General features: G+C 47.6%; 1 protein-coding gene across 2 annotated transcripts in view; it reads left to right on the top strand.

The window, feature by feature from the left end:
* Positions 1-14874, top strand: part of CFAP97 (cilia and flagella associated protein 97) — a 57687-nt gene that overhangs the window by 7116 nt on the left and 35697 nt on the right. For both annotated transcript variants that reach the window (XM_073578565.1, XM_073578566.1), the window contains exons 2-3: positions 2246-3058; positions 3343-3414. In XM_073578565.1, coding sequence (XP_073434666.1) covers positions 2266-3058; positions 3343-3414 — 865 coding nt within the window. In that variant the 5' untranslated portion in view covers positions 2246-2265. The remainder of the gene's footprint in view (positions 1-2245; positions 3059-3342; positions 3415-14874) is intronic.

Genomic DNA, 14874 nt, shown 5'->3' with positions numbered 1-14874 from the left:
TTAGTTACTGTCCAGAAAATGACATTTGTTAAAGTGTCGGCATTTTCAGGGGTTACACACTTTACAAGACTGTTTACACTTAAGTCCTTCTGGACCTTGATCGTGACCTTCAATCAGAATAAATCTAAAAGTACCTGTGTGTCCATGAGGAGAGGGATGAGGTTTTGGGATATTATTGTCAGGATATCTCTTTCATCACTGAGCACAACCATCTACCCGGAGCAGAACCTAGATTTATCATCTGTAATAATTGACATTCACATTGATCAAATCTTCGACCTGTTCATTTCAGTTTTGCCTCTGGACATGTTGAACTAAATATTTAATGAGTGGTCACTTAGTTTTTTATGTTAAAAAAAAAATGGGCCTATGGTGGTTTTAAACTTATGAGAAAGCTAAAAGCGTATATGCTTCTAAAGGACCCCCGCTGTTCCTCTGCATCACTCCCTCTTCTGGTGGCAGTTGTTAAATGGCCAATGGTTTGCTGAAGCTGTGATGGTCCAACTGAGTCGGAGGAGAGCACGAAGAGACTGTTTCTGCTCAGGTTGAAAATGACAGATGCATTGGTTGCATGCCATCCCGTAAGCAAGCGTCCTCTTTATATTATTATTTTAAAAACCACTATACGTTTATGTGGTATGTGGAGACAGATCCGCTAGCCGAAACCTCATGGACCAGGCATTGTCCCACTGCATGCCCGCTCTCTCTTTAATGTGGGCTAAACGCTACTCAGACAACACAGGGTGAGGGTAAAACAGTGTGGCAATGCTTTATTGAGCCAAAAAACAGGCAGGTATCACATAGAACAGTCCCAGCAATATACCCCAAGATCATGCGCATTACAGAGTCTCACCCTTCCGCTGACTCACCGGGATAATGGCAGCTATTACTTCAGAGCTTCCAGGGTTGACTACCCCACCTGCGGCACGCACACAGAAAGGAGGTAATAACAAGCGTAGGAAGATGACAATCCATTCAGATACAAGGCGAGCTGACTGGAATGTCACAACCTGGCTTCATCTTCCGGGTCGATTACCCCACCTGTGGCACGCACATAGAGAGGAGGTAGCGACAAGCTTAGGAAGATGACAATTCATTCAGGTACAAGGCCAGTTGATCCGAGGGTCACAACCTGGCTTCTCCAAACATATCCGATGGGTCCCAATCTTGGGTTTCTCCAAACGTATCCATGGTTCAGCGATGGTCAGTGGAGCAGATCTATATTCTTGCAACCAGGGCCGAAGTCCCCTAGGTTGGCATCTTGTAGAATGATAAATCTGTGTCCCTCGTGACGGAGCCATGATGTCTTGGCTGCTGTGCTGTCTCTGGTTCTTTGGATGTCCTGGCTGTCTCTCAGTCTCTCTAACTGTGCAGAGGCATGTAACCTCTTTTTATAATTAGCAAGTGTCATTCATTCAGTATTTGCATAAAGGGTAAGAATGGAGATGAGATCAAGTAGCATTACTTGATTATTTGATCTATTTGCATAGTTTTTCCTCCTCTGTTTTCAAAGTTAGCAAACTATCTGGCCTACACAATGCATAATTAGCATATGAACATCATTAGTCATCAAGGATAAGAGCACAATATGTTATATCAGATGTCAGCTTACAAATCAATATTACAGGCTTACACAAGCATTAGTCTGTTTTCTTGACCAACCAGAAATCAACACTTAAATTTAAAACGCAACATATAGATAACAGTCTATTCTTCCTGGCTTGCTAAAAATTGTCGTCTGATTAATTCAGATACAATGCTGTGTCTTCACAGTCTATATTTATAAATTAATCTTGTGGAGCCCTTAAAATGTCTGTATTGAGGATGGAATGTTGGAGTACTTGTGCGTCTATTAAACTGAACGTCCAAAACCATGGTGCCTTCAACTCATTTTGGAAGAACTTGAAAGGTCCAAGTGTTGCATGAAATATTTTATCTGGAATATAGACAGTCATATACTGGGGCACGGCATGTATGTGCAGTGATTTCCACACCTGCTTCAGGTCTCCTGACCCAAACTCGGCTGCAGAGTTCAGGTCAGAAGACCAGTGGCAGGGTCAGAAATCACCTGGACATGTGAAGACGTCTAAGTCTGTGTCCTCCAGGATGAATTGTTCTGTCCCAAGTTTACACTCTCCTATGGAGAACTTCTTCCTGTAGGCATGTCTCCAGAAGCCACATTGGTAAAGAACACCTTCATAGAACTGGGGCTCTGATAACTGTTCGTTTTATTTTTTACTTCCAGAAAAAGCCTGAACCATCATCATGGATCGGTACGGAAATCTTTCTGATGATGGTGAAGTGGATCACACCTTTTTTGACAGTGACGATGAGGAATCAAAGCGACAAGTTGTCAGTGCATTGGGATCCAGCACGTATGAGTCCAAGCAGAATAAACACGATTCTGAGTCTGAGGATAGCGAGAGAGCAGAAGAAATGCAGGAAGGGCCAAACAAGAAAGAGACTAAGAAGTTCTCAAAGGAAACCAAACATAAGTCCCCAGAACCAGTGTTGTCCTTTGATGTCGCAAGACCCAGCAGTGCTGTAAAATCTGGAAGGAGCTCTGCACAGAGTATGAAAATAGAAGCTACTATTCCTACAGGAATCCCCCAGATAAGGCACGACTTCGAAGATAACTACTACCCAGATGAAGATGACAGTAGTGAGGAGGAGAGTCGCAGCTCCAGGCCAAAACCTACAAAGCAGACAAACATTGGGAAGAAGAGCACTGGAAAGTACAGTAGAGACTTTCCTTCTTCAATCTCCAGCTCCGATACAGAGTTTTCAGATACTACGTCAGATGATCACACCTCGAAATCTTACCAGTCATCAAAAGACAGAGCTCCATCTTCTATGCGTTCTCCTGAGCGCAGGTTCCAAAGACCTAGTGTGAGAAACCTCAGGGACTTTGCTGATGAGTCTGAGGACACGGTCACTGATGTGACCCCACTCTCCACCCCCGACATCAGCCCGATACAGTCATTTGACATAGCAGCTACTAGCGAAGCCCTTAAAGCTAAAGTAAAGCGGCAAGAGAACGTCAGGCAGGAATCCTGTGGTAAGTGGAGTTACTTTCCCTCTCGTGTTTTTATATTATTTATAGTTTATGACAGCAGGACAAGAAACATTATTATTTATATCGCACCATTGAGTCCATGGTGCTGAACAACAGAGAGTCATATATAAGGGTATGTGCACATGTTGAGTATTTGATTGCAGAAATTTCTGCACCATTTCTGCATCTTTTGGCAGGAAAACGCAGCCTAAAAAATGTTGCATTTTTGGTGCATTTTTGCCTGTTAAGTCACTTCTGTTGTGTTTTTTTTTTTTTTTTTAATTCAGATCCTGAGTTTGATGGTAAGTCCACCCCGAAGGCTTTACAAGACGCCGTGGACCTGAATAAGCTTCTGAAAGGTAAGGTTGCTCCTACAGTCTAGCTGCATATGTGCATTTTTACTTCACTTAAACTACTTAACATTGTTTTTCATAAGCTCACAAATGGCTTCAAGGGATATAAAATCCACACACATACAGAACCTGGCAAATCTGTCTTTGCTGGAATCTGGATAAAGTATAATGTTAATCTCTTTAGGGACCACGTGTTTTGGAACTTGCTAGCCCTATTCATTCGTCTATGATTTTTTTGGCTGAGTTGCTTCCAGTTCACAATAATAGCCCTTACACTTCACCCGGGGAGGTCTGTGATCTTCAATTTTTGTATCCAAAAATATGTTAAAGGGAACCTGACACCAGGTTTGGCCGATGTGCGATACGTCCACCACCTTTCAGGGCTGATATATTGCATTCTATAATGCTGTTTATCTATCCCCAACCTGACTTGAAAGACAAGAAAAACAGCTTTTATTATACTCACCTCTGGGGCGGTCCGGTCCTAGGGATGTCGCTCTTCTTGGTCCAGCGCCTCCCATCTTCTTGCGATGCCATCCTCCTTCCTGGTTTGTGTGGGTGATGCATCCCTGCATCATCCCCAGAAGTCTCCCCGACATCATATTCTTGTGTAAGCGTACTTCTCTACCCTGTCGAGGGCAGATAAAAGTACTGCAGTGCACAGGCGCCATGGGGCTCTCTGACCTTTCCTGGGGGAAAAGAAGAGTGACACCCCTCGAATCGGACCGCCACCACGTGAGTATAATAAGAGATGTTTTTCTTCTCTTACAGGTCGGTTTTGGGGCAGATATACAACATTATAGAATGCTGTATATCAGGCCTGAAAGGTGGTGGTTGTATCTCATATCGGCCAAACCTGATGACAGGTTCGCTTTAAATATTTTATTTTGAAGGGGTTGTCCACAAGTAGGATGACAACCCCTTCTGAATCTGAATGTTTGCCCCTATTAATATATATAAATTAATATAAAAACATTTAAACTCACATCCCATGCCGGCACCATTCCAACTGGGTCGGCACTCGCGTTCACGGGCCTCACCTGAGGTTGTTGCGTCACGTGAACCATGTGCCCAGTATGGTTTTCAAGAGGAAGTGAGTGACCAGCCACGGCCTGGATTCCTGTTGATTAGTTGTATAGACAGTGTGGTATCGGCGCTGATTGGACACATGGTTCATGTGATGTAACAACCTCACGTGAGTTCCGGAAACGCAAGCACCAACACCACTGTGCCGGAGGGGACTATAGGTGTTAAAATAATAACATTCAGATTGAGCATGGTTGGTCCTAGTAGTTTTTGGGGACTGTGAGACAGTGACCGGCGTTATTGTGAATGGCCGATATGTGTCGCAGAGGTGGAGGTCCTCTGCGCTGTAAGCCTGGAATGTTGCACTGGGACCTGTAGTTCCATGAGCCTTGTTTAGATTATAAGGGGCTGGGCTTGCAGGTTGGGCGGGTCTGGCCAACCACCTACCTCCCATCAAGGGGTGTGTCTCATGGGATATAATGAGACTGTTGTTTGGCCACATGGTCTCTGTGTTGGAAGGTCGTGCAAGAGGACAGGTTTTCCTGGAATGTACATGGAGGACATGTGCCTGCAGAGTCTGTGACGGCTGTCTGAGCTGGGGACAGCTACCGTCCTTCTGAGGGTGTGGATCTGACGGGTTGGAGCTTGTCAAGCAAGTCATAGTACGGGTCAGTGATCCCAGTAAGGCAGCTTCCCTGGAAGCCAGGACTGACAAGAAGTCAGCGTGTGGAGCGGAGCTCCTGGAAGGTAACCTCGGAAAAGGGGGTTATATGAAAGGCTGATAAGTGTATCTGCTATTGAAATAGACTGTATTTTATGCGGTTTATGCTGTGTAAATAAACCGCATGGACTGTTTAAGTGAAAAATCGTTCCTGTGTCCCTTAATCCCCCTGCCAAGTGAGTGTTCCCCAACACATTCAGTGAGCGCTATTCCACAGGACCTATTACCTAACATCCAACATCGTCCCATCAGCCAGAGCCACCGGACTACTACCCCTAATATCCCACATCATCCAGTCAGCCAGAGCCACCGGACTACTACCCCTAATATCCCACATCATCCCATCAGAGCCACTGGACTACTACCCCTAATATCCCACATCATCCCGTCAGCCAGAGCCACCGGACAACGACCACTAATATCCCACATCAACCAGAGCCACCGGACTACTACCACTGATATCCCACATCATCCCATCAGCCTGGGGTCAGAACCAGAGCGCTGTGTGGATTTGCCCTGACTTCCATACCAATGATCCCTTTTTAATAGAAGCCTGGGGTCAGAATCAGAGCGCTTAAGGGATTTGCCCTCACTTCCATACTGGGGATCCCTTTAAGAGAGCCTGGGATCAGAACCAGAGTGCTGAGTGGATTTGCCCTGACTTGCATACCAATGATCCCTTTAATAGAAGTCTGGGGTCAGAATCAGAGCGCTGAGGAATTTGCCCTAACTTCCATACCGGAGATCCCTTTAAGAGTGAAGATGTGCCTATGGGATGGAGGATGTTTGATGGGTATATGGGCACGGGAGGGGGTGATTCATTTCTGTCATGTGCTCTCTGCTCCTTTCTGGGGGGCAGACAATGACTGGGAGCTCATGTTCCCGGGGATGCTAGATTTCTCCCACCCGGTCACTGTCTGCTGAGAGTTGTCGTGGAGTGGGAAAACTGTTGCTCATAGCAACCAATCACCGCTCGGCTTCTTTTAAGCAGCTCTGGTGAAATGAAAGATGCTTCGTGATTGGTTGGTGATACACACTATACATTCACTTTTATATATAGAGATTTCATGGTTGCAAATATATTGGTGCCAAATTTGGTCCAGATTTAGAGGCATAGTCCCCAAATCTAGCCAAAATTCTGAACCTGTAAATTTGCCCTCACAAATGTGGAATGGGTGTTTTTTTTTTTTAATTTGGTGCAAAGCTCTATTGTATATGTAATTACTAAGATAGTGACTGTCTAATTATTCAAAGAGGTTATCTTCTTTAGACAATCCCTCTTTTGGCAGTAATCTGATCACAGATTATACCCCTGTCGAGTCCCCCAACATTCAGCTGTGGTGTAATCTGGCCACAATAATTTAATTTCCCAGTCGCACCACCACAGGGGATTTTGAAGGGTTTTCCAGAAGTAATGTTTTTTTTCAAGGAATAATAAAAAGATCTGCTGATGTAGATGACACAAGCTGCTGAGCTCAGTGATTGGCTGCAGCGGTGATGTGTGATGACATCACTCCTGCAGCCGTAAACAGTCGCAGGAATAGTGGCAGAAAGCCAGTGCTGAATTTGTGGAGGGTGAATAACGGCTCTTTATATTTTTTTAACCAGTGCTGACTTATTCGGGGAGAGATACTATTCTCAGAAAACCCATTTACATTTTTCCCACGCACATTCGGAGGAGTGGGTTTTCTGTACAGTACATGACAGAATGGATCTCTATAGTCTCTCTCCACTGTGGACAAGATGTGGGAATCCGGAACAGGAGACCCTCCTTTCTTAAATTGCCCACTAGAGTGTAAAAAATGTGTTTTGCTAAACTGTACAACCTTTTATATATTGTGTGCTACTGCATTATTCTGCTGCACGGCCTTTGGTAAAGGTACATGATTGTGATCTTTGCTTGGGCTGTCTGACGTAAGATTTGTCTCTTGGCTTTTTTCTATTATGTGACTACTCACTTTTTCTGTGTAGCTAGATCTGATATATGTAGACAGTAAGTGGGCAGCTTACATTAGAGAAAGCTGTAATTATTGTATATATGATCCATGAAGAGAAAAAAAGGGAACGATCTGCATCACCCAACAAGAGAGATACTGTACAAAACGCCAAGAAACAGACCATGTATACAACAAGAAGGAACTTGCAAAATTATGCACCAGTACCCATGTAATAGATGAAACTACCTGTATGCTAAAATATATAGAGCTTTATTACATAGTACAAATGGAAACACAATTGTGAATAAAAACAGTTAAAAAGCAGAAACACAATCTTTTCTGTAAAATACACTAACATTTCTACAGAGGAAATGAATACGGTATCAAGTGTGGAGAGATGAGTACACCCCTCCATGGTATGCAGAAATATAAGGGCAATATAGACTGACGAGCAAAAGGGTAACAATGTTTTGAGCTTTTGACTTCCAGGTTCCATATCTCACCGTCCATTACGGTCAACAAATAGGCTCAACACAAGGTCTATCAGTTCTGGCACGACAAACGTGACAGTGGAGGTGGCTCATTTACTATAGTAAGATCACAGCCGTCCGCACAAACACCGTGCAACGCCAAGTGGTTTGAAAAAAGGTGAAGAAGCCGCAATCGAGTTCAGTATCGTCATAAGGAAGCGTTGGCCTGAGTTTGCAAAAAAGAAGGAAATGTGGACAGCTAAAGATCGGAAGCGGGTGAGTTAGAGCGATGAGACAAAAGTCAATAGACTAGGCTCTGATGGGTGCAAATGGGTGTAAAAGAGACAAGGGGAAAAGAGGCTAACGGATCCAGAAATTATAGGAACTGTAAAGTCCAGTGGGTCTCATAGCCAAAGGCGTTGGATACTTAACCAGGATCGATGGTGGTCTCAATGCTGAGCTATATGTGAGTATCCTACAAGACGAGTTACTTTGCACACTCGAGAAAAGGACGAATTGGTGTTCCAGCAGGACAACAACCTGAAGCATGTATCGAAATTGGTTCAATTGCAATGAAGTAGAGGTCCCCAGGCCTCAACCCAGTCGAACACTTGTGGGTACAATTGAAGAAAAAATCTGTATACGTACTGTAATGCAGTGACCCTGTGACAGCTAGGGGGCGCTATGTGGGCACCCCAGGTCATGCATACAGGCGTTCCCTCTGTGGTGATGCAGAAACAGTGACTGGCAGTGTTGTGAATGACTGATATATGTCACAGGGATGGATGCTCCCTGAGATGCAACCCGGAGGGTTAGTGCATCTGGGTCCGGGTTGCGGGTAGCTATGAGAGATGGGAGGGTCAGGCTACCCATATTACCTCACCTTTGGGTGAGGGTGCTGACTGTACCCCTATTTTCCTTCAGGACCTGCCGTGAGGTCATGATCAGGTGACCAGCCATGTGATCCATACCTCACCTGGGGGTGGGGTTACAGCCTACATAATGGTGTGTTTAGCACAGGGGAGTCTGGATTGTGACTTCCATGTGTCCATGTGGGACACTACAGAGTTGTCTGTGACCTGGGAGGTAGAAGGCCTCCTGTGTGTGTGGCTCCAGGCCAACCCTGCTTGCTGGATATCGCACAGCCTGGGGAAGCAGTGCTGGCTTTCCTGAACCAGAGGAACGAGGTCTGTGAGATACCTCCAGAGTGGACGGTCGATTTTATGTTGCCGGACCTAAAAGGCTGACGACTCGATGTGTTTGTGCTGCTGGGGATATGGAGCAATAAACCCTGGAGAACTTTTAAAGAAATTGAGTCTTCCTGTATGTTATAGTGCTGCCAAGTGGGCGTTCCCCAATGCACTGCCTTACATATGGTGGAGAATGCTAAGAGCACTTTTGTAGCCTTGTTGCTAGGGGCAACGGATGAGGTCTACAAACTGTTGCTAAGGGCAACGGTCCAGGAGGCACGTGTGAGGTATTTTGCTGTGAATTGGTGGGTTCACAAAGTTTTTTTTTTTTCTCTTCAAGTCAGCGTGCTCTGGCTCGGTGGGGTCACGAAGGTGACAAGCGTCTGGCTGTAACTCGGCGGGGTTACGAAGGTTTCTTTGGATGAGCGGGTCCACGAAGACGGCACAGCGGAAGCGTGCAGTGTCTTGTGGCAGCGGGAGCTGCAGTTACAGTTGCAGCAAGAGGTTCTGCAGCAGCAGGAGCTGCAGTGACACCATCAGCTGGTTGTTCGGCAGCCGGAGGTGCCGGTGGTTCGTGGCTACAGCAGGAGCTGTGGCAGTGCCAGCAGGAGCTGGTGGGGAGTCATAAAAAGACATTAGTGGTCCAGGTCGCACAAACTCTTAAAAGGCCAATACAAGCCCAGAGACATACCTGTACAGTGCGAACTGGTGCCTGAGAGTGCCGTGGGGGAGAGAGTGTATACCTGAGTGGTTCAGGGTGCAAGGTCTTGGAGGGTCAGTGTTGGGAGATTCTAGGAGAAGGATCGGATCCCTGGAGCACGTGCTGCGACCTTGGACCTGGTGAGGCGTGAGTGTTGGACAGTCTCAGGAGGGGACGGATGTCCTGAATAGCAGCCGCTGAGGCCCTGGACTTGGTGGCCGGTGTGTTGGGAGACCCTGGGAGGAGTGTTGGATCCCTGAATAGCACCCGGTGAGGCCTGTGTGTTGGACGGTTCCAAAGTGGGGTCGGACGTCCTGAATAGCACACACAGGCCACGTGTGTTTGTAGAGTCAGTGACGGCCCTGCGTTGGGGGGGGGGAAGCTACCGACCTTCTGCGGGTCTGGACTGTCAGGAGTGTCTGTGTGACCAGGGCATTGATCCCAGCAAAGCAGCTTCCCCTGGAGAAAACGGGGTGGTATCCCAAAAGGGAGTAAGCGCCCAAAAAGGGGCGGAGACCCGGGGAATGGTGGTTATCCAAAAGGGGGGTGGAGCTTCCCAGAGTTAAAGGGGTGGCGCAGACAGACGGTTGCTAGGGGCAAGTGTACTGTGTGTGTCCAGTCTGCTATTTAAACTACCCACCCGGCAAGATGCTACGAACGTGTGCCCTGCAGATGAACGAGGCAGAAATGAATGGACTGGTCGATTCTGGGACCCCGGTGACTCTGGTGAGGGTGGCGCCCCAGGGATTTGTAATACCCAATAGGAAGGTCGGGGTCACTTGCGTTCATGGGAGCACTGTTGTGAACTATCTTGGTCCGACTTTTGTGGCAGGGCTCCCTCTGGTGGATACTGCTGGTAGCGGTGCTGGTCAACATGATGTTAACCCAACAGCTGCAGAGGATAATTGGAGGAGTGGGGGTAGTCACTGGGACTACATAAGCAAGCAGACTTCTCTCAGTGGCTGCCGGTGATACTCCTTTCTTTGCTTATTGAGGATTTCTGTCTCCTGCCTGATTCTGCATCTTTCAGCTAAGTGTCATTTGCTAAACCCTTTGCTTCTGATTTTGCCTTGCTGTCAGGGGTCAGCTTGCTCCCCCTGGGGCTGCTGGCTCCTGCCCTGTATTTTTATATCTTGTGTTAGCTTGCTCAGTCCCCTGCAGTATTAGCCTGTTGCTAGCCGCCAGTTCACACCTGAGTGCTGATATAGTGGGGCGAGGTTGTGCAAACCTCAGTATTTTTGTACATCAGTCGTGTTGGAATTGTTAGGGTTTTTGCGTGATTGCAGACAGTGCCTTTTCTGTCCTGTCCTATCTAGTCAGTGTGGGCCCCATCATTTGCTCAGTCTATTTTTTGTCTGTGTTTGTGCTTCATCTTGTCTCACCGACAATATATGTTTGGGGGCTGTCTATTCCTTTGGGGATCTGCTCCGTGGCAGTTTAGATTTCACCTTTCTGTCTTTAGGCTTAGTTAGTCCTCCGGCTGTGACAAAGCGTCTAGGGCAACGTAGGAATGCTCCACGGCTACTGCTAGTTGTGTTGTTAAGATCAGGGGTCTGCAATCCGCTGAGTGACCAACCTCTCTGGTGTTCTGGAGGCATAGCCTATTGCGCTCTCCTCCTCGGTGACCCATTCATAACAGAGCACTATGAACTATCCAGTGGCCAGGGTGATCCTTGAGACAATCTGGGACAGTACCGGACAGGATGTCGCTATAGTCCCGAATTTATGTTGTGCGGTAGTCATAGGCCAGGACTCTGAGCTGTTCTCTGACTTGTGGGAGAGGGGAGCGGCTCTACAGCAGGAGGATGGAGGGCTCTTAGCTGAGGGGGTTGCGTACCTTAAGGCGGTAATACCTCCTAAAATTGCTGGGTCAGACGCAGGGGTGGCAGGAGGAAAGGGTATGTTTGCCCAGCTTACTGACCAGAAGTCACCTGACGGGTACCACAATGTGACGGATAGTCGAGCAGATACCCGAACAGAGTGCAGTTCGTGCGTTTACCATACTGTGGGGTGTGACACAGGCACCGGGGGTGACTGTGACGTGTTGTCGCCGTTAGCCACCACTGCGGCGGAGGACAACCTTGGGCAGACAGAAGCTCGAACCCAGAGTAATGATAGTGCGCCACAAGGTGAAGGCAGCATGACGCTGGTAGTCCTACCAGAATGTGTGACTGTTGGAGACGAGGAAGCTCCAGGAATGGGGTCTAACACTGTTAAAAATGGGGACCGCTGCTTACAGGAGGACCGGTCGTGTGGTGGTGACTCCCGTTCAGACGGTGACGACAGTGGCAAGGAGTGCATTAAGACTGACTCAGGTCTAAATGGCAAGTCTACTGCCCATCGCTGGAGACGTAAAAGGCGGAAAAGGGGCTGAATAAATGGCTCCCTCTGAGAAGATGGATAAGGAGGAGACAGAGATCTGTCAACAGCTGGCGAAAGAGTGTTTAAAGGTGGCAGATTTTTAGGCCGAAAGAAAGACCATTAAAGAGCAGATCGTACAAGAAAAGGCCCCGAGACAAACGGCTGAGCACAGAGTGGATGACCTGGAGAAGGAAGTCTCTGAGCTCTGAGGTCACCTATCAGTGTGTCAAACCATGAACCAGGCCATATTGAAAGATATGGAGGTGCTCAGACAGGCGCAAGAGAAGCATCAGCAGGAGCTTCTCCGGAGAGAGGATGAGCGTCTGCCTGGCAGAGGAGCAGGATACAGCTCTTCAGGAGCTCAAGATAGAGGAGGCTAATGCCCAGCTCCAGAAACACGGCGGGGAAATCAAATTGTTGCACTCTCTCGGTTCGAGTGCAATGAAGGAGAGTGAGCTGGAGAGGCTAACCAGAGAAGGGGCCTCCATGGAGGAAGAAATCCCGCAGAGGAAGGGCCCCGCAGGTTGACACATAAGGGAGGTCAACGTCTTGGAAAACTGCGCTGTCTCAGGGCAAGGAGGTTCAAGAAGGAGAGACTCCGGGTTTCAAATGCATAATAGAGATACCCGAAGACATGCAAGAAGCGTGTGCTAGTGAGGGTGTGCATGAGGCCTTTAAAAAGGCAGTAAAAGCATCCAGTGTGGACTGGGCCCCCCCAAACGAACCAGTTGGTGATACTGGCGGATAGCGAGGTCACAGAGAAGCGGGTGGCTGTCCTTAGGTATATTCATCTGCAGTGTCTCCGCATGAAACAGATTATCATGGTGGGTAATATGAAAGCCGCTCGACGTGTGGAGCTTGCGAGGGAAGCTCACAATCGACTGGGCTTGGTGGAAGACATCATTCCGGTACCCAGAAATCTGGTGGGGAAAGTCATTGGAAGACTTGGGGAGGTGATGCAAGAGCTCGTGGATAAATCCGGTGTGGTGAGAGTGAGGATTCCACCGGATGGTGAAGTCTGGGTAGCAGATAAAGATGGCATGGTTCCTTTCGTTGTTGCTGGCTCAGTGGAAAGCGTTGGGAACCTCAGCATGCTCCTGGAATATCGAGTGACGTACCTACAAGAGGTAGAGCAGCTGATCCGGAAAAAAATGCAGATTAAGATACAGCTACAGGAGTTGCAAAGGAAATGGCGACTGCTTCCGGCCCGGCATATGGAGAGACGAGGGGCTTCTCTTGAGACGGGCATTACGTCATCTGAAACAAAGGGGGTTAGAGGGGGCGACTTCTCTGTTTAACTCAAGGGCTGAAGCCCAAGGCAGACATACTGACCGCTGGGGGCGGGGGTGGCCTAACAAAGAGGTGATGCGGAATGACGCCCAAAACCGACTGAGACTGTCATCTCGACTTGCGGGGCAAGGTGACATGGGTGACCGGTCTCGAGGCCCCGGGTGTGTGATAAATGTTCAACCCCACAAGTTTGAACAGAGGGGGGGTATGTAATGCAGTGACCCCTGTGACAGCTAGGGGGCGCTGTGTGGGCTCCCCAGGTCATGCATACAGGCGTTCCCTCTGTGGTGATGCAGAAACAGTGACTGGCAGGGTTGTGAATGGCCGATATATGTCACAGGGATGGATGCTTCCTGAGATGCAACCCGGAGGGTTAGTGCATCTGGGTCCAAGTTGCGGGTAGCTATGAGAGATGGGAGGGTCAGGCTACCCATATAACCTCACCTTTGGGTGAGGGTGCTGGCTGTAACACTTGTGGGTACAATTGAAGAAAAAATCTGTATACGTACTGTAAGGCAGTGACCCTGTGACAGCTAGGGGGCGCTATTTGGGCACCCCAGGTCATGCATACAGGCGTTCCCTCTGTGGTGATGCAGAAACAGTGAAAGGCAGGGTTGTGAATGACCGATATATGTCACAGGGCTGGATGCTCCCTGAGATGCAACCCGGAGGGTTAGTGCATCTGGGTCCGGGTTGCGGGTATCTATGAGAGATGGGAGGGTCAGGCTACCCATATTACCTCACCTTTGGGTGAGGGTGCTGGCTGTACCCCTGTTTTCCTTGAGGACCTGCCGTGAGGTCATGATCAGGTGACCAGCCATGTGATCCATACCTCACCTGGGGGTGGGGTTACAGCCTACATAATGGTGTGTTTAGCACAGGGGAGAGTGTTGGGAGTCTGGATTGTGACTTCCATGTGGGACACTACAGAGTTGTCTGTGACCTGGGAGGTAGAAGGCCTCCTGTGTGTGTGGCTCCAGGCCAACCCTGCTTGCTGGATATCGCACAGCCTGGGGAAGCAGTGCTGGCTTTCCTGAACCAGAGGAACGAGGTCTGTGAGATACCTCCAGAGTGGACGGTCGATTTTATGTTGCCGGACCTAAAAGGCTGACGACTGTGTTTGTGCTGCTAGGGATATGGAGCAATAAACCCAGGAGAACTTTTAAGGAAATTGAGTCTTCCTGTATGTTGTAGCGCTGCAAAGTGGGCGTTCCCCAATGCACTCAGTGAGCGCTGCCTTACAGTACCCAAGTGAGTAGACCAGTATGCACCAACTTTAGGAACATGTCGAAGAGACCTGGGATAAATTTCTGATTTAAATAAATTTAAATCTGATTGAGCGCAGCCCAGGATTCAGGCAGTGTTGAAAGCCAAAGCTGGATTTACAAAATACTAAAAATTAAAATTTTAGATTTTTAGGAGCAAAATGGTAAGAATGCAGTGACATGACAAGAATCTACATAACTAATCATATGCTAAATAGTTGATTGTCGAATTTATGTATGAGATAGCCAAGATGATTGTCTATAAAATGATAGCAGTCTCATGTTCAAAGCAGCAATGGATGGTGAGATATGGAGACTGAAAGTTAAAATTTCAAAACATTGTTACCCTTTTGCTCGTCAGTGTACCTAAAAAAGAAATAACAGCGGGAAATACAGACAAACAAAGGAAAAATTGTTTTATGAAAAACTAAATATGAAAATTTCAAAAATAGATTAAATAAATACAGATCAAAAGATATACGGTGCCTAAATTGATAGTTGTGTGA

This window comes from Dendrobates tinctorius, unplaced genomic scaffold (genome assembly GCF_039654945.1).
Source record: "Dendrobates tinctorius isolate UK_male_01 unplaced genomic scaffold, ASM3965494v1 ptg000008l, whole genome shotgun sequence".
Taxonomy (NCBI): domain Eukaryota; kingdom Metazoa; phylum Chordata; class Amphibia; order Anura; family Dendrobatidae; genus Dendrobates; species Dendrobates tinctorius.
Note: the sequence above shows the minus strand (reverse complement) of the source record. Positions and strands in the feature narration are given on the sequence as shown.